This window comes from Micromys minutus (genome assembly GCF_963924665.1).
Source record: "Micromys minutus genome assembly, chromosome: 30".
Lineage (NCBI taxonomy): Eukaryota > Metazoa > Chordata > Mammalia > Rodentia > Muridae > Micromys > Micromys minutus.
Genome location: NC_137965.1, coordinates 9592750 through 9610068, shown reverse-complemented (window position 1 = coordinate 9610068; position 17319 = coordinate 9592750). Strand labels below are relative to the sequence as shown.

At 39.2% G+C, this 17319-nt stretch overlaps 1 protein-coding gene across 2 annotated transcripts in view; it reads right to left on the bottom strand.

Annotated features, from left to right (window-relative positions):
* The window catches only part of GRM1 (glutamate metabotropic receptor 1), a gene marked incomplete at both ends in the record, with an annotated part of 351560 nt that overhangs the window by 4114 nt on the left and 330127 nt on the right, over positions 1-17319 (bottom strand). The window contains one exon of one of the 2 annotated variants that reach the window (XM_080941569.1): positions 4648-4708. The exons of the other annotated variant lie outside the window; for it this stretch is intronic. Within the exon in view, the coding sequence (XP_080797695.1) occupies positions 4648-4708 (61 nt within the window). Of the gene's footprint in view, positions 1-4647; positions 4709-17319 lie in introns of those variants that run through there. 2 annotated transcript variants of the gene reach the window in all.

The following is a 17319-nucleotide window of genomic DNA, read 5'->3' as shown; positions in this document are numbered from 1 at the left end:
TAAACCACCGAGGAAGTTGAGGCAGGGAAGCCAGAAATTCAAGGGTGATCTTTAGCTACATGGCAAGTTCTAAGTAATCCTTGGCGACCCCTGACTCTGCCTCAAAGAGGGTGGGGGCCATCAAAGTAATCTGACTTAGAAAACTTTGTATAATTGTCTCAAAGCGCTCTAACTTTCAAAGACAGACCTCAGGCTCAAAGTAACCTGTCTCTTGATAAAACACTGTGGGTCAGGGCTAACTTCTCCACATAGTTACATATATTCATTGATAATGAAATGGTCGATGGTGTGACCAACCTAGCGTTAGCCTCTCTGGTTATCAGGCTATTAAATAATTGGATCCATCCTGAGAACACAGAGCTCTCCCACCCCTCCACTCCCATTTCCCCCTTTGGAGTAAAACTGTCTGAAACACCAGGAGCTCTACAACTTAAGTATAACCTCAAGTCAGGACAAGAATATGGACTTGGGAAATTGGTGGATCTCTTTGTCCCCATATCAATGTGGCTGCACTGGATAAATCTCCTCTTGGTTTCACTATTTAATTTGGCTCTTTTAATTGGCTCTTCCAGGACAAGTAGCTGAAGCTGATTTGTTGGGGTCACAGGCTATGACCCTAAGTTTGGTGATAATAAGACTATAGGAAGAGGAAATGGAGAGGGGAAACCATGCTTCATTCTTCCATGCAGAACAAAATTGACGGGTCTGTGGCTGTAATCCGGGAACTTTGGCTTTGATTTTTCTTCCATTAGCTAAGGGTTACAATTCCCCTCAAACAAAACAAAGGGAAAAAAAAAAACAATATTTGCATTACTCTAGAGAATAGAAAGAGCCATTAAACCATCTTGCCTGCTTACCATTACTCATAGTATGGAGAATCTCAAAGTAGTAAGTACACATAGAGTAATTTATCACAAAAAGGCACTAGATATGAGAGTGAGCCGTACAAACAGATTGTCGTACCACTGGCATTCGGAACGAGCCTGTCTGCTTTGTTTGTTTCCTTAAGTGCTGGTTACATGAGGAGAGTGTGTGCTGTCGGTTCCAGAGATCTCTCAGATGAGAAGAGTTGTGTGTGCTGGGGCTGACAGTAAGGCAAGTCTCCATCACCAGGCTTAGGTCCTAAGAGGACCAAGAGAGCCACAGGAAAGATAAAATCTCCCTCCCACCTTAGAATCTGGAAACTCAAGCATTTGTTTTCTATAAAAGGGGGAAATTGGCCCATTGAGACAGCTCAGTGGGTGATGGCACCTGCTGCCAAATCCTGGGACCAGAGAATAAACAGCTTGCTAAAATGGTGGAAGGAAAGGACTGGCCCCATGAGTTGTCACCTGGCTTAGCCACACATGCTCTCTATCCCCTCCTTTCTCTCTCCATGATCACTCAACTAGTAACCAATGTAAGGAAATAAAAAGAAGCATCAGGAAATGTCTGGGAGTTCCAGTAGGGAGAGAAAGTCTCACCACAAACAGACTCTATGACACACCAGCACTAGGGGAGCCTATTTACTATGGTCCTGAAGCTGCACTTTGGTGTGGTCCCAACTCCTGGAGTCTGGCCCAAATCTAGTGGAGCTTTCCATTCTCCCACCTGCATATGCATCAATCTGATGACAGCAGAATGCGGTCTGGCAGATGCTTATGCATTGGGACTGTTTGAAACCATTTGAGACAGGTTTCTGGTTTCCTGGGAGACCCTAACTAACTTTCCACACTGACACTACTTCCACGACTTGAAACATTCCAGAAAAAGTTCTGCGTGTTTAGCATAATCTCTTCATCATGGAAGACTAGGGATGTAGCTAAAACATCTTGCCTATTCCTCATTACTCATAATACAGAGACTCTGGAATGTAGTTTTAAAGATGGATGGAACTTTTATTAGACGAGAACACTGTAGTTTCTGTAGATAAGCGATCTTAAATAGTCTTATGAATTTTCTCCTTTCTCTCTGGGAATTCTATCCTCAACATTGGCTAGTCATAGAACCATTGTCTCAATGAAATACAGTTTACAAAGTCAAAATATTTGACCTCTATTTAGTCAACTTTAGATCAACTGATCCCTACATTTTCAAGCTTCATGACACAGGATGAAAGACAACATACAAATAAGCACACACACACACACACACACACACACACACACACATGCACACACACACCAAACACATGCATGAGTGTGTGCACACACACACCACTTTGTTTTTCAAGTTACTTTATGATTTCTTTAATGAACCAGCACAAGAAAAATGAAGCCAAAGTTTAGTTTTCTTATCAAATTCAATGAAGCATAGATATCCCTCGAGCTTTGTTCCCAGCATGCTTACTGTTCTGATAAAATTACTGAGTCATTTTCCAAACCAGACGAGAGCTCTGATGGCTATTAAACTTTCCCAAGAAAGATTTACAAGGTCTTTGGTTTTTTGCTCATTTAGTAGCTGATGAAAGAAATTCTCATGTTGAAGAGAGCTGGCCCACACTATTCTTGCAGAAAACATGGGTTTGGTTTCTCTAGCATCCAATTGGGGCATCTCACAAACATCTGTAACTCGAGGTCCAAGTGATCCAACACCCTCTTCTGGACTCTATGGGTATCTTTATTCATATACATGAACAAGCACATATGCATATAACTACAAATTATTATAAAATGTGTCTACCAGAGATTGTTCTCACAGTGGAATCCCATGTGTTGTAAGAATTGTTTAGGGAAACAGGTAGAAATATATTGTGTTACTTATGAAGGAAGTTCAGGCTGAACACTATCATTTCTTTTATGTTCCCTTCTGCCAGACTTGGATTTTAATTGCCAGTCACTTGCTGCCCTTCAGTCCTCACAGCAAGGCAAATACGAATCAGTTCTGTTGCTCAGCCTAAATTATTCCTCAGGGGCAAGGGACACAGAGACAGACCAAAGTGATCCAGTTTGCTTCTTGTTCTTCTCTTTGCATGTATCTCTCTTTACAAAAAAAAAAAAAAAAAAAAACAGTGGCTACCATTAAAGAAGAACATTTTCTTATTTTCTTTTTGCCAGGACAACTGTGACTCAAAATAACTGGCCTTCGTCTGAGGGATACAAATTGAAAGTCACTGATCTCTCTCTGGTCCTTTATAGTCTGAAGACAGGAAGCTCCAATAGCCTGTTCTTAAGTTCTCAACAACCTACCTGTTAGCTTTGTCAATATGAGTATTTTTTTCTTCTTCTTTGAGTCATCACCAAAGAGGTTTATTTGGGTTGTACTTTTGGTCATAGAAACTCACCTTTAAGTCATGAACTGTCAGTTTTCTTTGGCCCTGCTTCCATGACAAGACAACCACATCCATCCCTATCAATCTCTTTTGACAGGCAGCCAGCAGCTGTCACAAATTAGCATCTCCTTGCTGTGTCCTTGGTGAGACTCGCCCACAATGCAAGACACATTTAATGCCTTTAGACTTGGAAGAAGGTCAAGGAGGGCATCCAGCTATGGTACAGTGGCTCTAGAGTGGCTTCCCAAATAAATGCCATGCTACAAACTCTGCCGTGACTACCCAGTATGTCCTTCCTATATCTGGATGATTTGGTGGAGGCCGCATTGTTTGTATATAGGATTCTACAGGGCAGTATAGCAAGAGGAGGCTACAAACTTCCTCGTACACTTCGCTGAGGAAGGGGAGAAACAACATGGCTCCATTTACCAGCCTCTGCCACTAGCTCAGTACCAGACACTGAACAAATCGGCTCTTCTATCTGAAGACCTATTCAAGCCACAGACACCTCATCAGTGGGCTCCCACCTGCTGCAGGAATGTGTACCTTTGACTCTCCCAGGCCTTTGGAGGGCTGTAAAGGAACAGCGGAGAAAAACCACAGACTCCGTGCACAATGAATCAAACATGGTCTAGGTGCTTTGGTTAACTTAAAGAGACACTGTCAAGGGCTAAAGGTCAAAAATCGGACCAAACATGCACAGTTTTTATCCGACTTGAACGTCTGATAAAAATCATATAGAATGCTGGGGGAACTGTTTTTCATCTGCTTATTTGTTTATAAATTTTGCTTCAAGTGGGACTCACAAACCTTTCGTTTTGTGTTCCCTAGGGTGTGGGAGACTCCAGGCAGCAGCTCCTGTTGCCACCCGCCCTCGCACACCCACATTGTGGGACTTTTCCATAAATTTCAGCTGTGGTCTTTACCTCAATGCAGACATGATTATTTCAAACATTTGTGCAACAGCGGGGTGGGGGTGGGGAGTAGGGGGGGCAAAAGGAAAAGAAAAGGAAAAGGAAAAGAAAAGAAAAAGAAAAGGCTCTGCCGTTTGCCAAGAAGAAGCTGACAAATTTGTTGAGGGGAGGATTCACTTTTGAGCTCATGAGTGGGAGTCACAGACCAAAGTGAATCCGTGAAGCTGGGGACAGTGCTGCATTGGAACAGAAAACAAGCAGAAAAAAACTAACAGCTTGACAGTGCCCTTTTAAGAACGATGGACAATTGGATAAGACAGTCGTGCAAACCATGGCACGTCCATGAGTCCCTCATTCTTGACGGCATGCACCACAGTTGGTTCCATGTTGGAAGGTGGAAATACCCAGGAGAGAGAAAGCAAGGGGCAAAACACTAGAGTTCCATGCAGCTTCTCTTACACATTCACTGCAGTGTGGGGGTTTTCAAAGCTGCACATGTGCCGACGGACACTGGCTGCTGGGCGAGAATTCTGGCTGCCTCTTCCTGAAGAGTGAAAAGAAAAAGCAAGGGGTTAAACAATATGTGCACAGATAGCGTGACTCCACCATTCGGGAGGTGCCTGGGTCCTGAGCAGAGGCTAGCCTGCCTCCTGAACCTCTCTGCGTGTCTCTGCTTCTGTGTCCTGTTTGCAGCAGTGGCTGTTTCTTAACTGCTGGGTCTCCCTTCTAAAAGCAACATCAATGGATTCACTTTTACATCACAGAACCAACTCTTTTCCGTGGATCTCTCCTGGACTGATTTTTTCCCTTCACTGGGGCATACTACTTTGGGAGGCAGTGGACAGTCATGTAGGTTGACATTCCAACACCATGCCTCTCGATGGACGTTCCTCAATTTATATCTGAACCCATGGCTTTCCTTTTCATTTTGCATTGTATACCATATTATCCTATCAAGTAATGCGAAGGCATGGCTGCCCTTTCATTTAAAGTCACATTTTCTCCCCTTGTACTCATAAGATTTTATATGTATAAGAGTGGAATGTCAAGAGACCCACCTGCTGAGGTTGGAGGAATCTGCCTCAAGGGGACATGCCATCTCATTCCCTGGCTGATGATTCCTTATGCAAAACCCAGGGTGATCTGTCCAGTGTGTCATTCTTGGCAAAAAAGAATACTTGCTAGAGGCAGCAAAGTTGGCGGGCCAGTCATAAAGATACGTTTAGTTCCCTCAGTGCTGAGAAAGACCAGCAGTTTAGAAAGTAGTAGTAGAAATGCTATCCTGCTGTGACGCCATACAAAAGGGCATCTACCCTGGGATCTGGTATAATATACTGGGGAAGAACCACCAGTACACGTTCTCGGCAGTGTTGAAGAGGATGGCAGACCTTCAAGGGAAGATTCTTGATTTAGGAAATTTTGTGGAGATTTACCTTTTTATAGCTTTTCCCAGTGAACTCACACCATGGTTTTTATTAAGACTGTATTTGGTCATCTACTCCAATCTTCGGTGATAGCTTTGGTAGGCATAGCCAAAGAGGACCATGACAGTTTTCTATCTCATCAAAACAAGAGAATAGAACCTCAGGAGGAGGAGGAAGAAGGGGAGGAGGAAGGAGAAGTGGGGGGGTAAAGAAGAAAACCATCTTGGCTTGTTCCATATTCTAAGCCTTTGAGCTGATGACTAAGAGGTTTTGAGATTTTTGAGTTTGAGACCTCTGTGTAGAATTATATCTGTATTGTCATTTTTCACCTTTTGGAAGCAAGGGACCTGGAATGGGTTTATATGATGAGGAAAGATTTTCCTATGCATAGTTGAATATGTAAGGAAAAATCAAAACCTATCAATGAATAGACTGCCATCAGATCGCAAGCACCCACAAAGCATTCAAAAGCATGCACCAAATAGCCACTGGAAACTCTGGTCCAGAAATAAAAAATAGAGACAAGTCAGTATAATTTTATGCCTACTGACATAATACATTTATTTTTTAGAAATTAGGCAAAGAGATACTATTTTCTGTTGAACTTGCCAACTAGGCTAACAATTCATAAAACATGCCCACCTGAAATCACAAATATTGTTTTAAAAAATGATCAGCAGAAAGGAGACAATAAAGAGAAATATATTGGATATATAAAGTAAAGTAAAAAAGAACATTTAACATTTAATATTTCATGAGAAAGAAGCTAGAGAATATGTCAAAAGCACTGGGCTTTGTTTTTCTAAAATCTCCCTGTATTTCTTTGACTTTAAAATTAACTCTACTTTGAAGAAATGCCTGCCCATTGCCTGGTCAAATGGTATCAGGCACCAGAGTTCTAGGCAGGTCTAGTTTCAGAAGTCAGAGATTAGCATGATCCCTCAGGGAGCCCTACACTTGCTATTTAGTGTTCTGGGATCAGCCTCTTAAAATGCTCTCGATTCTATCTCAAGTTTGTGTTCTGTAAGTGATGGGGGGAAAGAGAAAATGGAACATGTCTTGAAGCATCAACTCACAGATGGTCATATATCAACGGTCTCTCTGCTTTATTTACATGGGGCTTTGGCTATAGGTTCTCTTGTCCTTTGTCATTAGAGCCTCACATCCCTGTAGATGGCAAGGTATCACCACTGCAGGGATCTTGGGTACAAGCCCCAGAAGGACTAAGGTGTGCTTCTCTCTCTCTCTCTCTCTCTCTCTCTCTCTCTCTCTCTCTCTCTCTCTCTCTCAACATTCAGTAAAATTACAAGTTGGCAGGCTACAGGGGAGGGATGGACCTCTTGCCTGTCCTTGATCCAGATGCTTCAGAATGCTCTGGTTCTCACATCTCTAACATGGCTCTAGTAGGAAGCCCATGGAAGCAGGCAACAATTTACTTTGAGTTTCCCCCATGGTACCTGCACAGAGATTGATTGGAAGTAGAACTTTTCATCTTGGAGGGTGCACATGTATAAGTTCCAGAATGAATAACTAGGATGGAGGATGTCCTGTTTTTTAGGGATGGGTAGCATACAAACAAGATAGGGACTGTCCTGGTAACTTAGAGATAGACTGATCTCTTCACAGGTGCAGTGATTTGCATGCTGGGACAGCATCTTCATTTCAATATGCCCCGGGGAAGCTGTGATAGGGAACTCCATGATCTCTGTAGCTGAGTCATTTTTTGGCATTACTTCTGCATTCAGTGAACAGTTTGTGATTGCTTTTGGGTTTCAGATGATTGACAGCTTTGTGTAGTAACTGTAAGAATTCCAAAGACACACACTTGACTGTTGATCAAAGCAGTTGAGAAGAATTCAATCTCCTACATGATCTTGAGGGTTTTGGTTTCTGACTTTTCCTTTGAATTTAAGTAAAATGTAAAATACCCATACACATGAGGTTTGAGTGAAAGAAATGTTTACTAAAAAATTATTGGCCAAGGCTTAGAAACTCCGATGCCGAACTGGCCATTTTACCAGCTACATAAATACTGGGAGAAGGAGCTTGGCTTTAGAGTATTTTTAGCAATTGTAAAACCACATATCCAAACAACTATAGACTCACCAAGTCAGAGTAAAAGCTTGGAGAGAAAAGGTAGCATATGGGGGCTTGTCAAATATAAGTCCCAAAACTGTGCTGGAATCTTTTGGCACAAGTTATGGATTTAAAGAAACCCTAGAATTTTAGTTAGAAAGATCTTTTCAGTAATTTCTTTGAAAAGTACAAAGGTTCCCACCTCTATTCCTCTATCTTCTTTCCTTTCTTTCTTCTGTTCTTTTTCTATAAAGTTGCTCCTTGTCATGGACCAATGAATTGTCCAGACTTTTGTCACTTGATCCTATTATCCAAATAATATTTTTTGCATAGTAGTTTACATCTCTTTGACTATACTTAGCTCCAAATGGTTATGCTTAATTGTGTCATTTTATCTACATTGAACAGCACCTACATCCTTTTCTGATAGGATTTATCCTTTATGTGAACTTGGGAAATGTCAGCAGTTGCTTTTTGAAGGTATGACATTGGTAACTGGACAAGGAACACAGAGCACTTTGTATCTTCAGTTAAGTCATTGTCTCTTTAAGATTCACTTTTGTTCATAGAATATTGGAGTTGCTTGTGTAAAAGTCACTCCAGAAAGCCAAGAATAGTTTCAGTTTCAGTCATTACTGTGAAAGATGGAGAAAGTCACTAACAGGAGAGGCAAGGGTTCAGTCTCACGGTGTATTTAGATTACCCTAATTTATAACGTTTCCAAATTCACCTGTACTTTCATGACATCAGACATTTTCCTTTCTCAAGAGTTTCAATAAATATAGCAGCATCTCAGCTGAATTTCATTTTAGGTGACATCAAGAGGATCTGCCAGGCAGAGGTAAATACTGGATAGAGTTGGATGAGTTGCCTCTTTTTGAAGCTGCTTGTCTGTTGGAGAGTTGGAGGTGAATCTACTTTTAGTAGAAGCAGAATGTTCTAGACAATTCCAGATGGCCAGTCTTAAGAATATATACTTCTCACCACTGAAATAACGTGGCAGTTGTCCAAACTAATCATGAAGAATGACAGCAACCACTCAAGACCATGTTAGCATACCGTGGTCTACCATTTTGGTTGTTATGGCTATAGGTAAGTAAGATCATTTGTATATCTAAATTTATTATTTAAGTTCTCGGTGTTTACTACTCAGAGTAAAGAATGGAACTATGCATGCATACATAGGCCAGCTATGAATTATAATTGCTCTCACTTTTCTTTCTAATATACACATTTAATACAGTGTATTAGGTTTCTTAATAAACATAAATGTAGTCTCCCTGTTACAGCCATAAAATATTTCTCCATTAAAAAAAAAACCCTTAGTTTCTAATATTTGCAAGCTAATAAGAGACTATGGAAGGTTATTTAATAAAGTTTTATTTACTTACAACCACAGATTTATCACATATTAAAATCCATTTGTTCTGGAAAACACTAAGGATATGTTAAAGATTTCTATATAGTAGTTTACATACTAATCATATTTTAAAGAGAAAATCTGTTTTATCCTTTGGAACATCTTGATCCATTTACGACACTTGTATAACTGTGCATTGTAAATAATATGTAGCGGCTTTTATAACATTACATTTTGTGTGTACAGCCTTATGCTACATTTTAAATCAACAGTGGCCATTTTCACAGGGTATTATGTGCACAACTATTTACTTAAACTTAACTGAATATATTTGTTCCACTAAACTATCCATTCTTCAATGAATGCCTGTTAAGGATGTTTCCCATATTTTCCTCTTTGGAGCAAACCCTCTTCAGTACATCTCCTTACACATGAATGCTGTGCTTTTTATGGCAGATACCCAAAGGTTGGTCTGGTGAGTTGTTTTCTATGGTACTGACACTCTGAGAAGTGCTTGAGTGCTTTACACTGGTTTGTGAGGTTCCATGTTGTTATATATAAATTCTACTTATATTTCTAACATTTTAAAAATTACCTGTTGATTATTAAAAATATCTGATATAACCTGAGATCTGCCTAAAGCAAACACAATACACCTTTAGTTGGTGTTGCCTGCTGATTTTAATGGTCAAGGGACTGAATTAGTATTTTGACTAATTGATCATGACACTTTAGGCAGGTGGAAATGGTCTGTGGAAGAGATTTGGAAGCATTGAGAGATATGAACTAGAGAAACCCAGAAAATTGTTAGCCAAGCTTTCTGGGTAGACTTGATAGATTTGAAACTATATAGAGTGTAAGGTAGAAACGCAGATGATCAAGTCAGCCTATACTAATGCGGTCTCAGATGGGAACAAGGACCAACATGGAGAATTGTACCAGAAACTATTTATACTGCACTTTGTCGTAAGTTGACCCATAATCTGACAATCTGAAGGAAGTTGAATTCTAAAGTAAGAAGTCAACAAATTTTGTAGAGGAAATTTCAAGATACCATTACTTGTAGGCTGTGGCCTGGTTATCACTAGCTGCTTTTAACCAGGTTTATAGCAATAATTTGGAGCAAATTGAAGAGAAAAAATAAAATTTATAAAATTGACTGTTGTCAAGAAAAGGAATTTGAAAGTTCTGTTCAAAGACTCTTGAGGATATTACTGTCATTAAAGAGAGGTTGGTCTCTCTGTACTAGAGCTATATAAAAAGGTCACTGGGGACTTCCATGAGTGAGTGGGAACCTGCTAAAAGAGAGTTTTGCTGGGTAATCCACTAAAAATGGGTACCTAGAAGAAAAAATTCCCAGGTCCAACTACCCAGACACTAAGGAAAAACTAAAACTCTAGTCCAAGCTCAGTTGCTGTTTACCTGGCAGTAAAACCAGCATGGTTTTATTCACATTGAACTGGTTGTGTTAGCAAAGAGTGTTAAGAGTTGTGAAGTTAGAAAGGAATATACCAAAGCCTCACTGAAAACCTTGCAAAAAGTGGTAGCGTTAACCAGGGAAAAATGTTCTCTAGACTTCTCATAAAAAGGATTCGTATGGAGTCATGAAGGTAAACCCTAAGTTAAAGTTTAGGTAAACATAAACTATTGGACATAGAAGAAATGTGTTCTGAGAACAGTGGCAGGTACCAAATGGAATCATCACAAAGAAAGAAGCCATGTGGGACATTAATGATATGGTTGTAGGATGGGACTGTCCAAGCCTATTGACAAGTTATCATGACATGTTCTTCAAATGGTCGTCATGGAAGAAGAGGATTTAATAGTTTCCCTGCTGAGTTTAGTCATCTCCTGGTCTCATCCATCTGTGCTTAATTTCTGTTTCCTGAATTGGAATGTTTACTCTGTGCCATTGTATTTTGGAAGTAGGTAACTTCCTTGTTGATTTTCCAGGGACTCACAGCTAAGAGATTGTTTTCAGTCTCAGTAGAAATTCTGGACTTAGACTTTTGAACAATGTTAAAGGTTTGGAGATTGCTAGAGACTGAAAACCAAATATGCAAAGATAACTGTAACGAGACCTAGCATTTGGGTCAGAATTCTGAAACTTTTGCCTTTAGCCATAACATGAATATTATACTTTTGCTTCGATTAAGGTTTATTTCAGGCTATTGCTTATCCTTAAACACAGGGAAACTAATCACAAAATTAAGTGTTGTATTATAAATCTTCAAAGCTAGTATGCAGGTATCATACTGTTAAGAGCACAGTCACCATGGGCCCTGCTTCCCCCAAAATTATATTGTATGGTAGTATATTGAAAAAGATTAAAGCAACATCTTTAGGCAATATTAAAAAAAAAAAAAAAAAAAAAAAAAAAAAAAAAAAAAAAAAAAAAAAAAAAAAACTTCAGCTTTTAGCTAAAATATAATGCCTTGGAGAAAACCAGCTCTCATACTGAAAATGAGTAGAGAAAAACAAATAAAATGTTTTTCAAAAGCCACTTGCAGACATTGGGACGGTACCATGACAACCAGAATCCAAGGGATCAATAAGTCAAAGGAAGAGAATGTCAGTAGAAAAGCAGAGAATCTTCAAGCTATTTTTCTCTCAGGGTATGCCATGATATAGAAGACAAATACAGAATCCAGGTAGAAGAACAAAACAGATGGGGTTTGGTAAGGGAGGTTACGAAGCTTTTTAATCAGGCTGTAAACATATACATTTGAATTTAAGTTTCTCAAAGAAGTCAAAACTTAAGGATTCAAGGTCCTGGAAGGAGTGCAGAAAAGAAAGGTAGGGCTGAACAAGTTTTATGAAATTACAGTATAGATTCAATTCACTTCAGTCTGCTACCAGTTGATACAAAAAGAAAAAAAAAATATGAGCCCATCAGTGAGGGTAGGTCATCTCTGACTTATAATGGTTTTACTCACACTATTTTGGTTTTATGAGATTGCAAACATGTTATGCACACAGGAGAAACTTCACTTTAAAATTTGAGCTAGGATTAGCCTTCATGAGTGAGGCTCAGGGAATTATCTAGTCATAAAGATATATACAAAGTCCTCATCTAGAAAGAGGTTCCTCAGTAAAACCCACCCAGCAGCACCTTCATTTCAAATGTGAAGTCTTTAGAACCATGAGAAAGAAATGTGACTCATAATAGAAACTGGATAAAGACACATTCCTTAAACTACACATAGAAATTAGTCAAGATTTATAGCCCTAAATATAGGAGTCAAATTCACCAAGCTCATAAATAAAACAGAGATTGCCCTGAAGACCTGGTGACTGGCAAATATATTTTATGGTGGATATAAAAATAATTAAGCATAAAGAGTGATGATTCTAGCTTCATCAAAATTAATAACTCTCACTCATCAAAAAATATGAAGCAATAAAATAAAACATTGAGTGAAACATATAAGAATGTGTAATATAAATCACTGGCTTGTTTCAGGATCTGGATTTTTCAATTTTTTTCATTAATTTATAACCTTTGATGTAAAATACTAGCACATATATTAATATGCATAGATTTTAATGATAGTTGATATGTTTTACATGATATGTAACATACTAATATAGTCAACATAAAACCTAATTACAGAAATAATCATTTGGAGGCTGAAGAGATAGTTCAAGAGAAACTACAAAAATCTCTACCCATATGCTGTGGACACACACACATACACATATGCTGTGGACACACACACATACACACACATATGCATGCATAAAATAAAAAGATTGCATAATGATTTTTTGTCAAATATAATTGCTGAACTGAAACTCAATGAGTGTTAAAAGTAACAATTCTAGTTCAAAATGACTGCACAGTTGAACAATGTAGATATAATTAAATGTTTAAAAGTAGAAGACTTTTTTTATGTGTGTGAGTAACTTTTAAAAAAATTTTTAATAAGATACTTTGTATTTACATTCGAGATGTTACCCCTTTATCCCACTCCCCTCCCATCGCCACTCCCCCTCCAGTTGCCTTCACAAAGGTGCAACTTCTGATCTCCCTCTCCAACCCATTGACTTGTCATTCCCTTACATTGGGAGTGAGCAACATCTTTTTAAAAAACTCTTCTCACTATTGAGCTGTGTGCAATGAGAGTGAGTATTCTAGAACACTTGTATGGGTGTCATGAGAAGTGAATATACAATTTTGAAATATATGAATTCCTTGGTTTCTTCTTGTGGGATAATAGAATATGTTTTTAGCACGTGATAGTACAGAACTTGAACTGTCTGTGAATTTCTGGACCGGATAGGCTGAGAACAAATGGAGTATCAAACCCTAATTTTCAGTAGATGCTTCAACAATTTTCTGTCTTACAGCAATATGACTTCATAAACCTATCACATGTTCTTAGTAAATAGAGTATAGTAGGCAGAACAGGGGTGTCTCTACTATAAAGATAAAACAACAACCATCCTGAACTCCACAACAAGTTAATGTAAAGGTAAGCATGCTGCTGTGACCATAGTGAATACCATTCCTGAAGCATTCTGGAATCATCCCATTGCCTTCAGTCATCCAATATTTTATTAAATTCTGTGTCTCTACATTCTTATGTCTTAACTAGCACCCTTCTTTTCCTGCCTGGAAATGCCCACTCCACTGGCTAGCTTTCATAATTCTAGAAGTTTCCATGCAGGCTTGTAGGAGAGATAAGTCAGTTGTGGTCATAACCAGCTTTTTGACTTTACATGCAACAATACTAACTTGCCAAACAAGAGGTGTGCATTTGTGCAATAGTGGTACCACTGTTGTGACAGTAACCAACTGGCTTATGACTAGATCTGGGCCCACTCTATATAGGGGTTTGTTTTTTGCACTATGGATCTGGGCAAAGACTCATAACTTGGAAAGCTATTGGCTCTGGACATGAGCCTTATACTTTCATCCTGTAACTGCTCGTGTTGATCTGCCTCTTAGAATATTTTTTTCACAGCCATAGATCACTGCTGTCCTCACCCTGGATCAAAGAAATTTACCTTTCAGCAAATAGCAGTTAACGCAGTGACTCATGACTGGCCAAAGTGCTAATAACAAGCTCATCTTTAAATGGGACACCATATTACTCCCCTAGGCTCCAGGAACATTATAGAAGAGTTGGGATAGAAAGAATGGAAGATCCAGGAGACAAGAGGACTATAAACCTGTCTTACGAGTATGGCCTGGCCATGGTACTCATAAACTCTCAACGGCTGATCTTGTCCATAAAACTGTACAAGGCTGATTCTCAGATGAGAAAGAAGTCCATGTCTCCCTACCCAGTGCATCTACTGGTAGCTGAGGCACCCTGATGGAGAAAGTCATTTTCCTTAGTGATGTGACCACTGAGTTTGTAGGTAACGTCATTCCCTGTGAGTGGCAGCTGACTCTTCATATAACTCAAGGAAAAAAATCTGAATAAAACTGCTCTTCAATAACGTTAGTCATTGCCAGGTTCCTTTGAACCTTTGAAATAAGACAAAATTGCAAATGTGTTTTAGTGAACCTGAATAAGTATTGCTTATATATTTTCTCTGCGTTTTTATATTTGTTTTGAGATACGGTCTTTCATAGCCCAGGCTGATCGTGAGGCTTGCTATATAGTGGGGAATGACCTTGATCTCCTGATTCTTATGATTCTGCCTCCCAGGTGCTGGGATTATAAGAATGCCCCACAGCACACAGTTTATATAGTGTTACAGATAAAAACACAGGGCTTCGTGCGTGGTAGTCAGACACTTCTTTACCAACTTAGATCTATCCATAACCTCTTCTTTTTCTATTTTATTACTTAATGTTAACAATGACAATTTTTATATTCTGGTCTGCATCGTAGGTGCACTTTGCTTCAATTGACAGTATTCTGGTGGCCTGATTTTACTATGAAGAGAAAAAGAAGTCTTTCTTTCCTTCTTCCTCTTTAGTCTGATGCAAACGAAAGGTATTTTATAGCCTGAAACCCACAAAATCAAATTACAAGTCAGACCTGATTTTACCTTTGCCTCACTATGCTTCCCTCGCCTTTGACACATGTGCCATGATCATGCTTGGACTCTTCCTTCCCTTGCATTGTTACTGTCTTTTACATGTTACACTGAACTGTGTAGGCAGAGCAACCTGGACGAGTGTCTCTGGGTAAGCTGGACATGTAACAGCATGCAGATCCAGGAGCCTTAGGATGGTTCCTCACAGGCTGACCAGGAGCCCCGAAGAAACAGAAAATGGATCCGCAGAAGAAGTAGATGTACAGAGAAGAAGAGAGAAAGATAGACCTCCAATCTTTCTACACGGGATCTCAGTATTCCGTGTGACCCAGAAGTATTCTGAATCTCACAGCTTAAGCTACTCAGCATGACCTTCTTGTATTCTATATAATAAATACCCCACTCTCCTTTGCTTAGGCCAGCTCAAGTTGGTGTCTATACCTCGGATCCCCAGAGTTCTAATAAGTGAGCCCACGGGCTCTGTCTAAATGAGCCAAAGCTTCTAATCCCATTGAACCTTTTCTCTTGAGTGCTCAGTCTGTGATCTGTTAATATTCTTGCTCGGGGACTACCTTCACAAGCACACCTCCATGGCTTGCTCTGCTTGTGAGTGAATAAGTAACACTTCATACTGAATGCTAAGGTGAACAGATGGAATGTGAATGACCTCATCCTTCTTTAGCTGGGCCAAGCATGGAAAAGATGCCAAGCTGTGCCAAACAGGGCATACATCCACCACACACACACACACCTCGTATTGAGTAACATCTCATGCTCCTGTTTTCATGAGATCTGCAGCTTTTCCATTCCACATAGTATGCCTAAAAGAAGCTGATGGTGAAATAAATATTTGCTGCTTCCAGAAAATTCTTTCCTTGATGGTATAAGGAGTTTTGTGTTGGGATATGGGCTTCTGTGTGTGTGTATAATATATATATATGATTAATGTTACTAGATAACAATAACAAATAGGGACTCTGCTAGATAATCCAGTATAACCTTTATAGAAATTAAATTGAAATATTTAATTTCAATAATTCTATGAGATAAGTAGATTTATGGATTTTTTTCATAATAAATATGTAGATGTTAAGTAATCCCCTCAACTAGTAGCTTAAAAACAACAAGATTACTCAAACATTTGCTACAGAAAGTTTCTGTCCTCCCAATATATGAATGGTGAAGTTTTACCTTAATGTGATGTTAGTAGGTAGTTAGGAGATAATTGGATTGTGAGGGTGATGCCTCACAAATGCCATCAGTGCCCTTATAAAAATACAGAAGAGAGCTTGCTTCCCTTCCTTTCTGTCCTGTGAGACTATGAGGAAGCCTCATTGAAACACAACAGTGCTGACATTTTTCACCCCCTAGAAGTCTGTGAACTAACTTCCCATTGGTTAATAGACTTGTCTATGATGCTTTTTCTATGAAAGTCCCAACTATGTAACACCTAACTCTGTAGTTATCCTCCATACAAATCACTGCGTTATATTATGCGGTATTTAATGAGTCAGCTTCCATTGTAACAGCGTTACCTCAATAAAGCATAAATTCCTGTAGGGCATGCTCCATAGTATATTCATATTTTATTGAATTCCAGAGCAGTCAAATACATTATTAAAGTGGCAGACCCAGAAGTTTACGAGTGAGGAAAATTAATGACTGTTTCTTTGTCGGCAATGTGATGTTATAAAGAGGCCTACCTTGCACCATTGAGTGATCTCATGAGAATATTTCTAGATTCACTTAGACCATACGTATTGTTAACAAATGAACCCCAAAACTTGGGGAAATTGAGTACATGCAAATCACATAATTTCATTATAAAAGGTGACTCGTTATTCAAGCTGGAGTATCCTCTGTTTAAAAGTCATAGTATAACCTGATCATTGTCCCAGTTTAAAACTCAAAATAAAAAATATAAATATTAAAAACCAGCTATTTCTGTTCTATTTGTGTACTTGGTATGCCCTTTGCTAGGGAAAAAAAAAAAAAAAGACAGAGGGTCATGGTGATCCCAGTTCTCTGCCATTGGTGGGAAGCAGACTGCATTCGGGTCGTTCACACTCCTCGCTCTTGAGCTAGGGGCCCCTCTGGCTGACCTTCCATCCTAGCATCCTCCTTCACATGCAGAGCACTTAGAGAAAATGTTCCTGAACATTATTTCTTCTATATTTTCACTCTTTTCTCACGTCCTGCACTTTCTCTGCGTGGTGTGTCCTGTCTGTTTTAAATGTTTTGACAATTGTGCTTCAAGTCTATAGCTCTTGCTGCGACCTCCATTTCGATGGCCAAACTTAT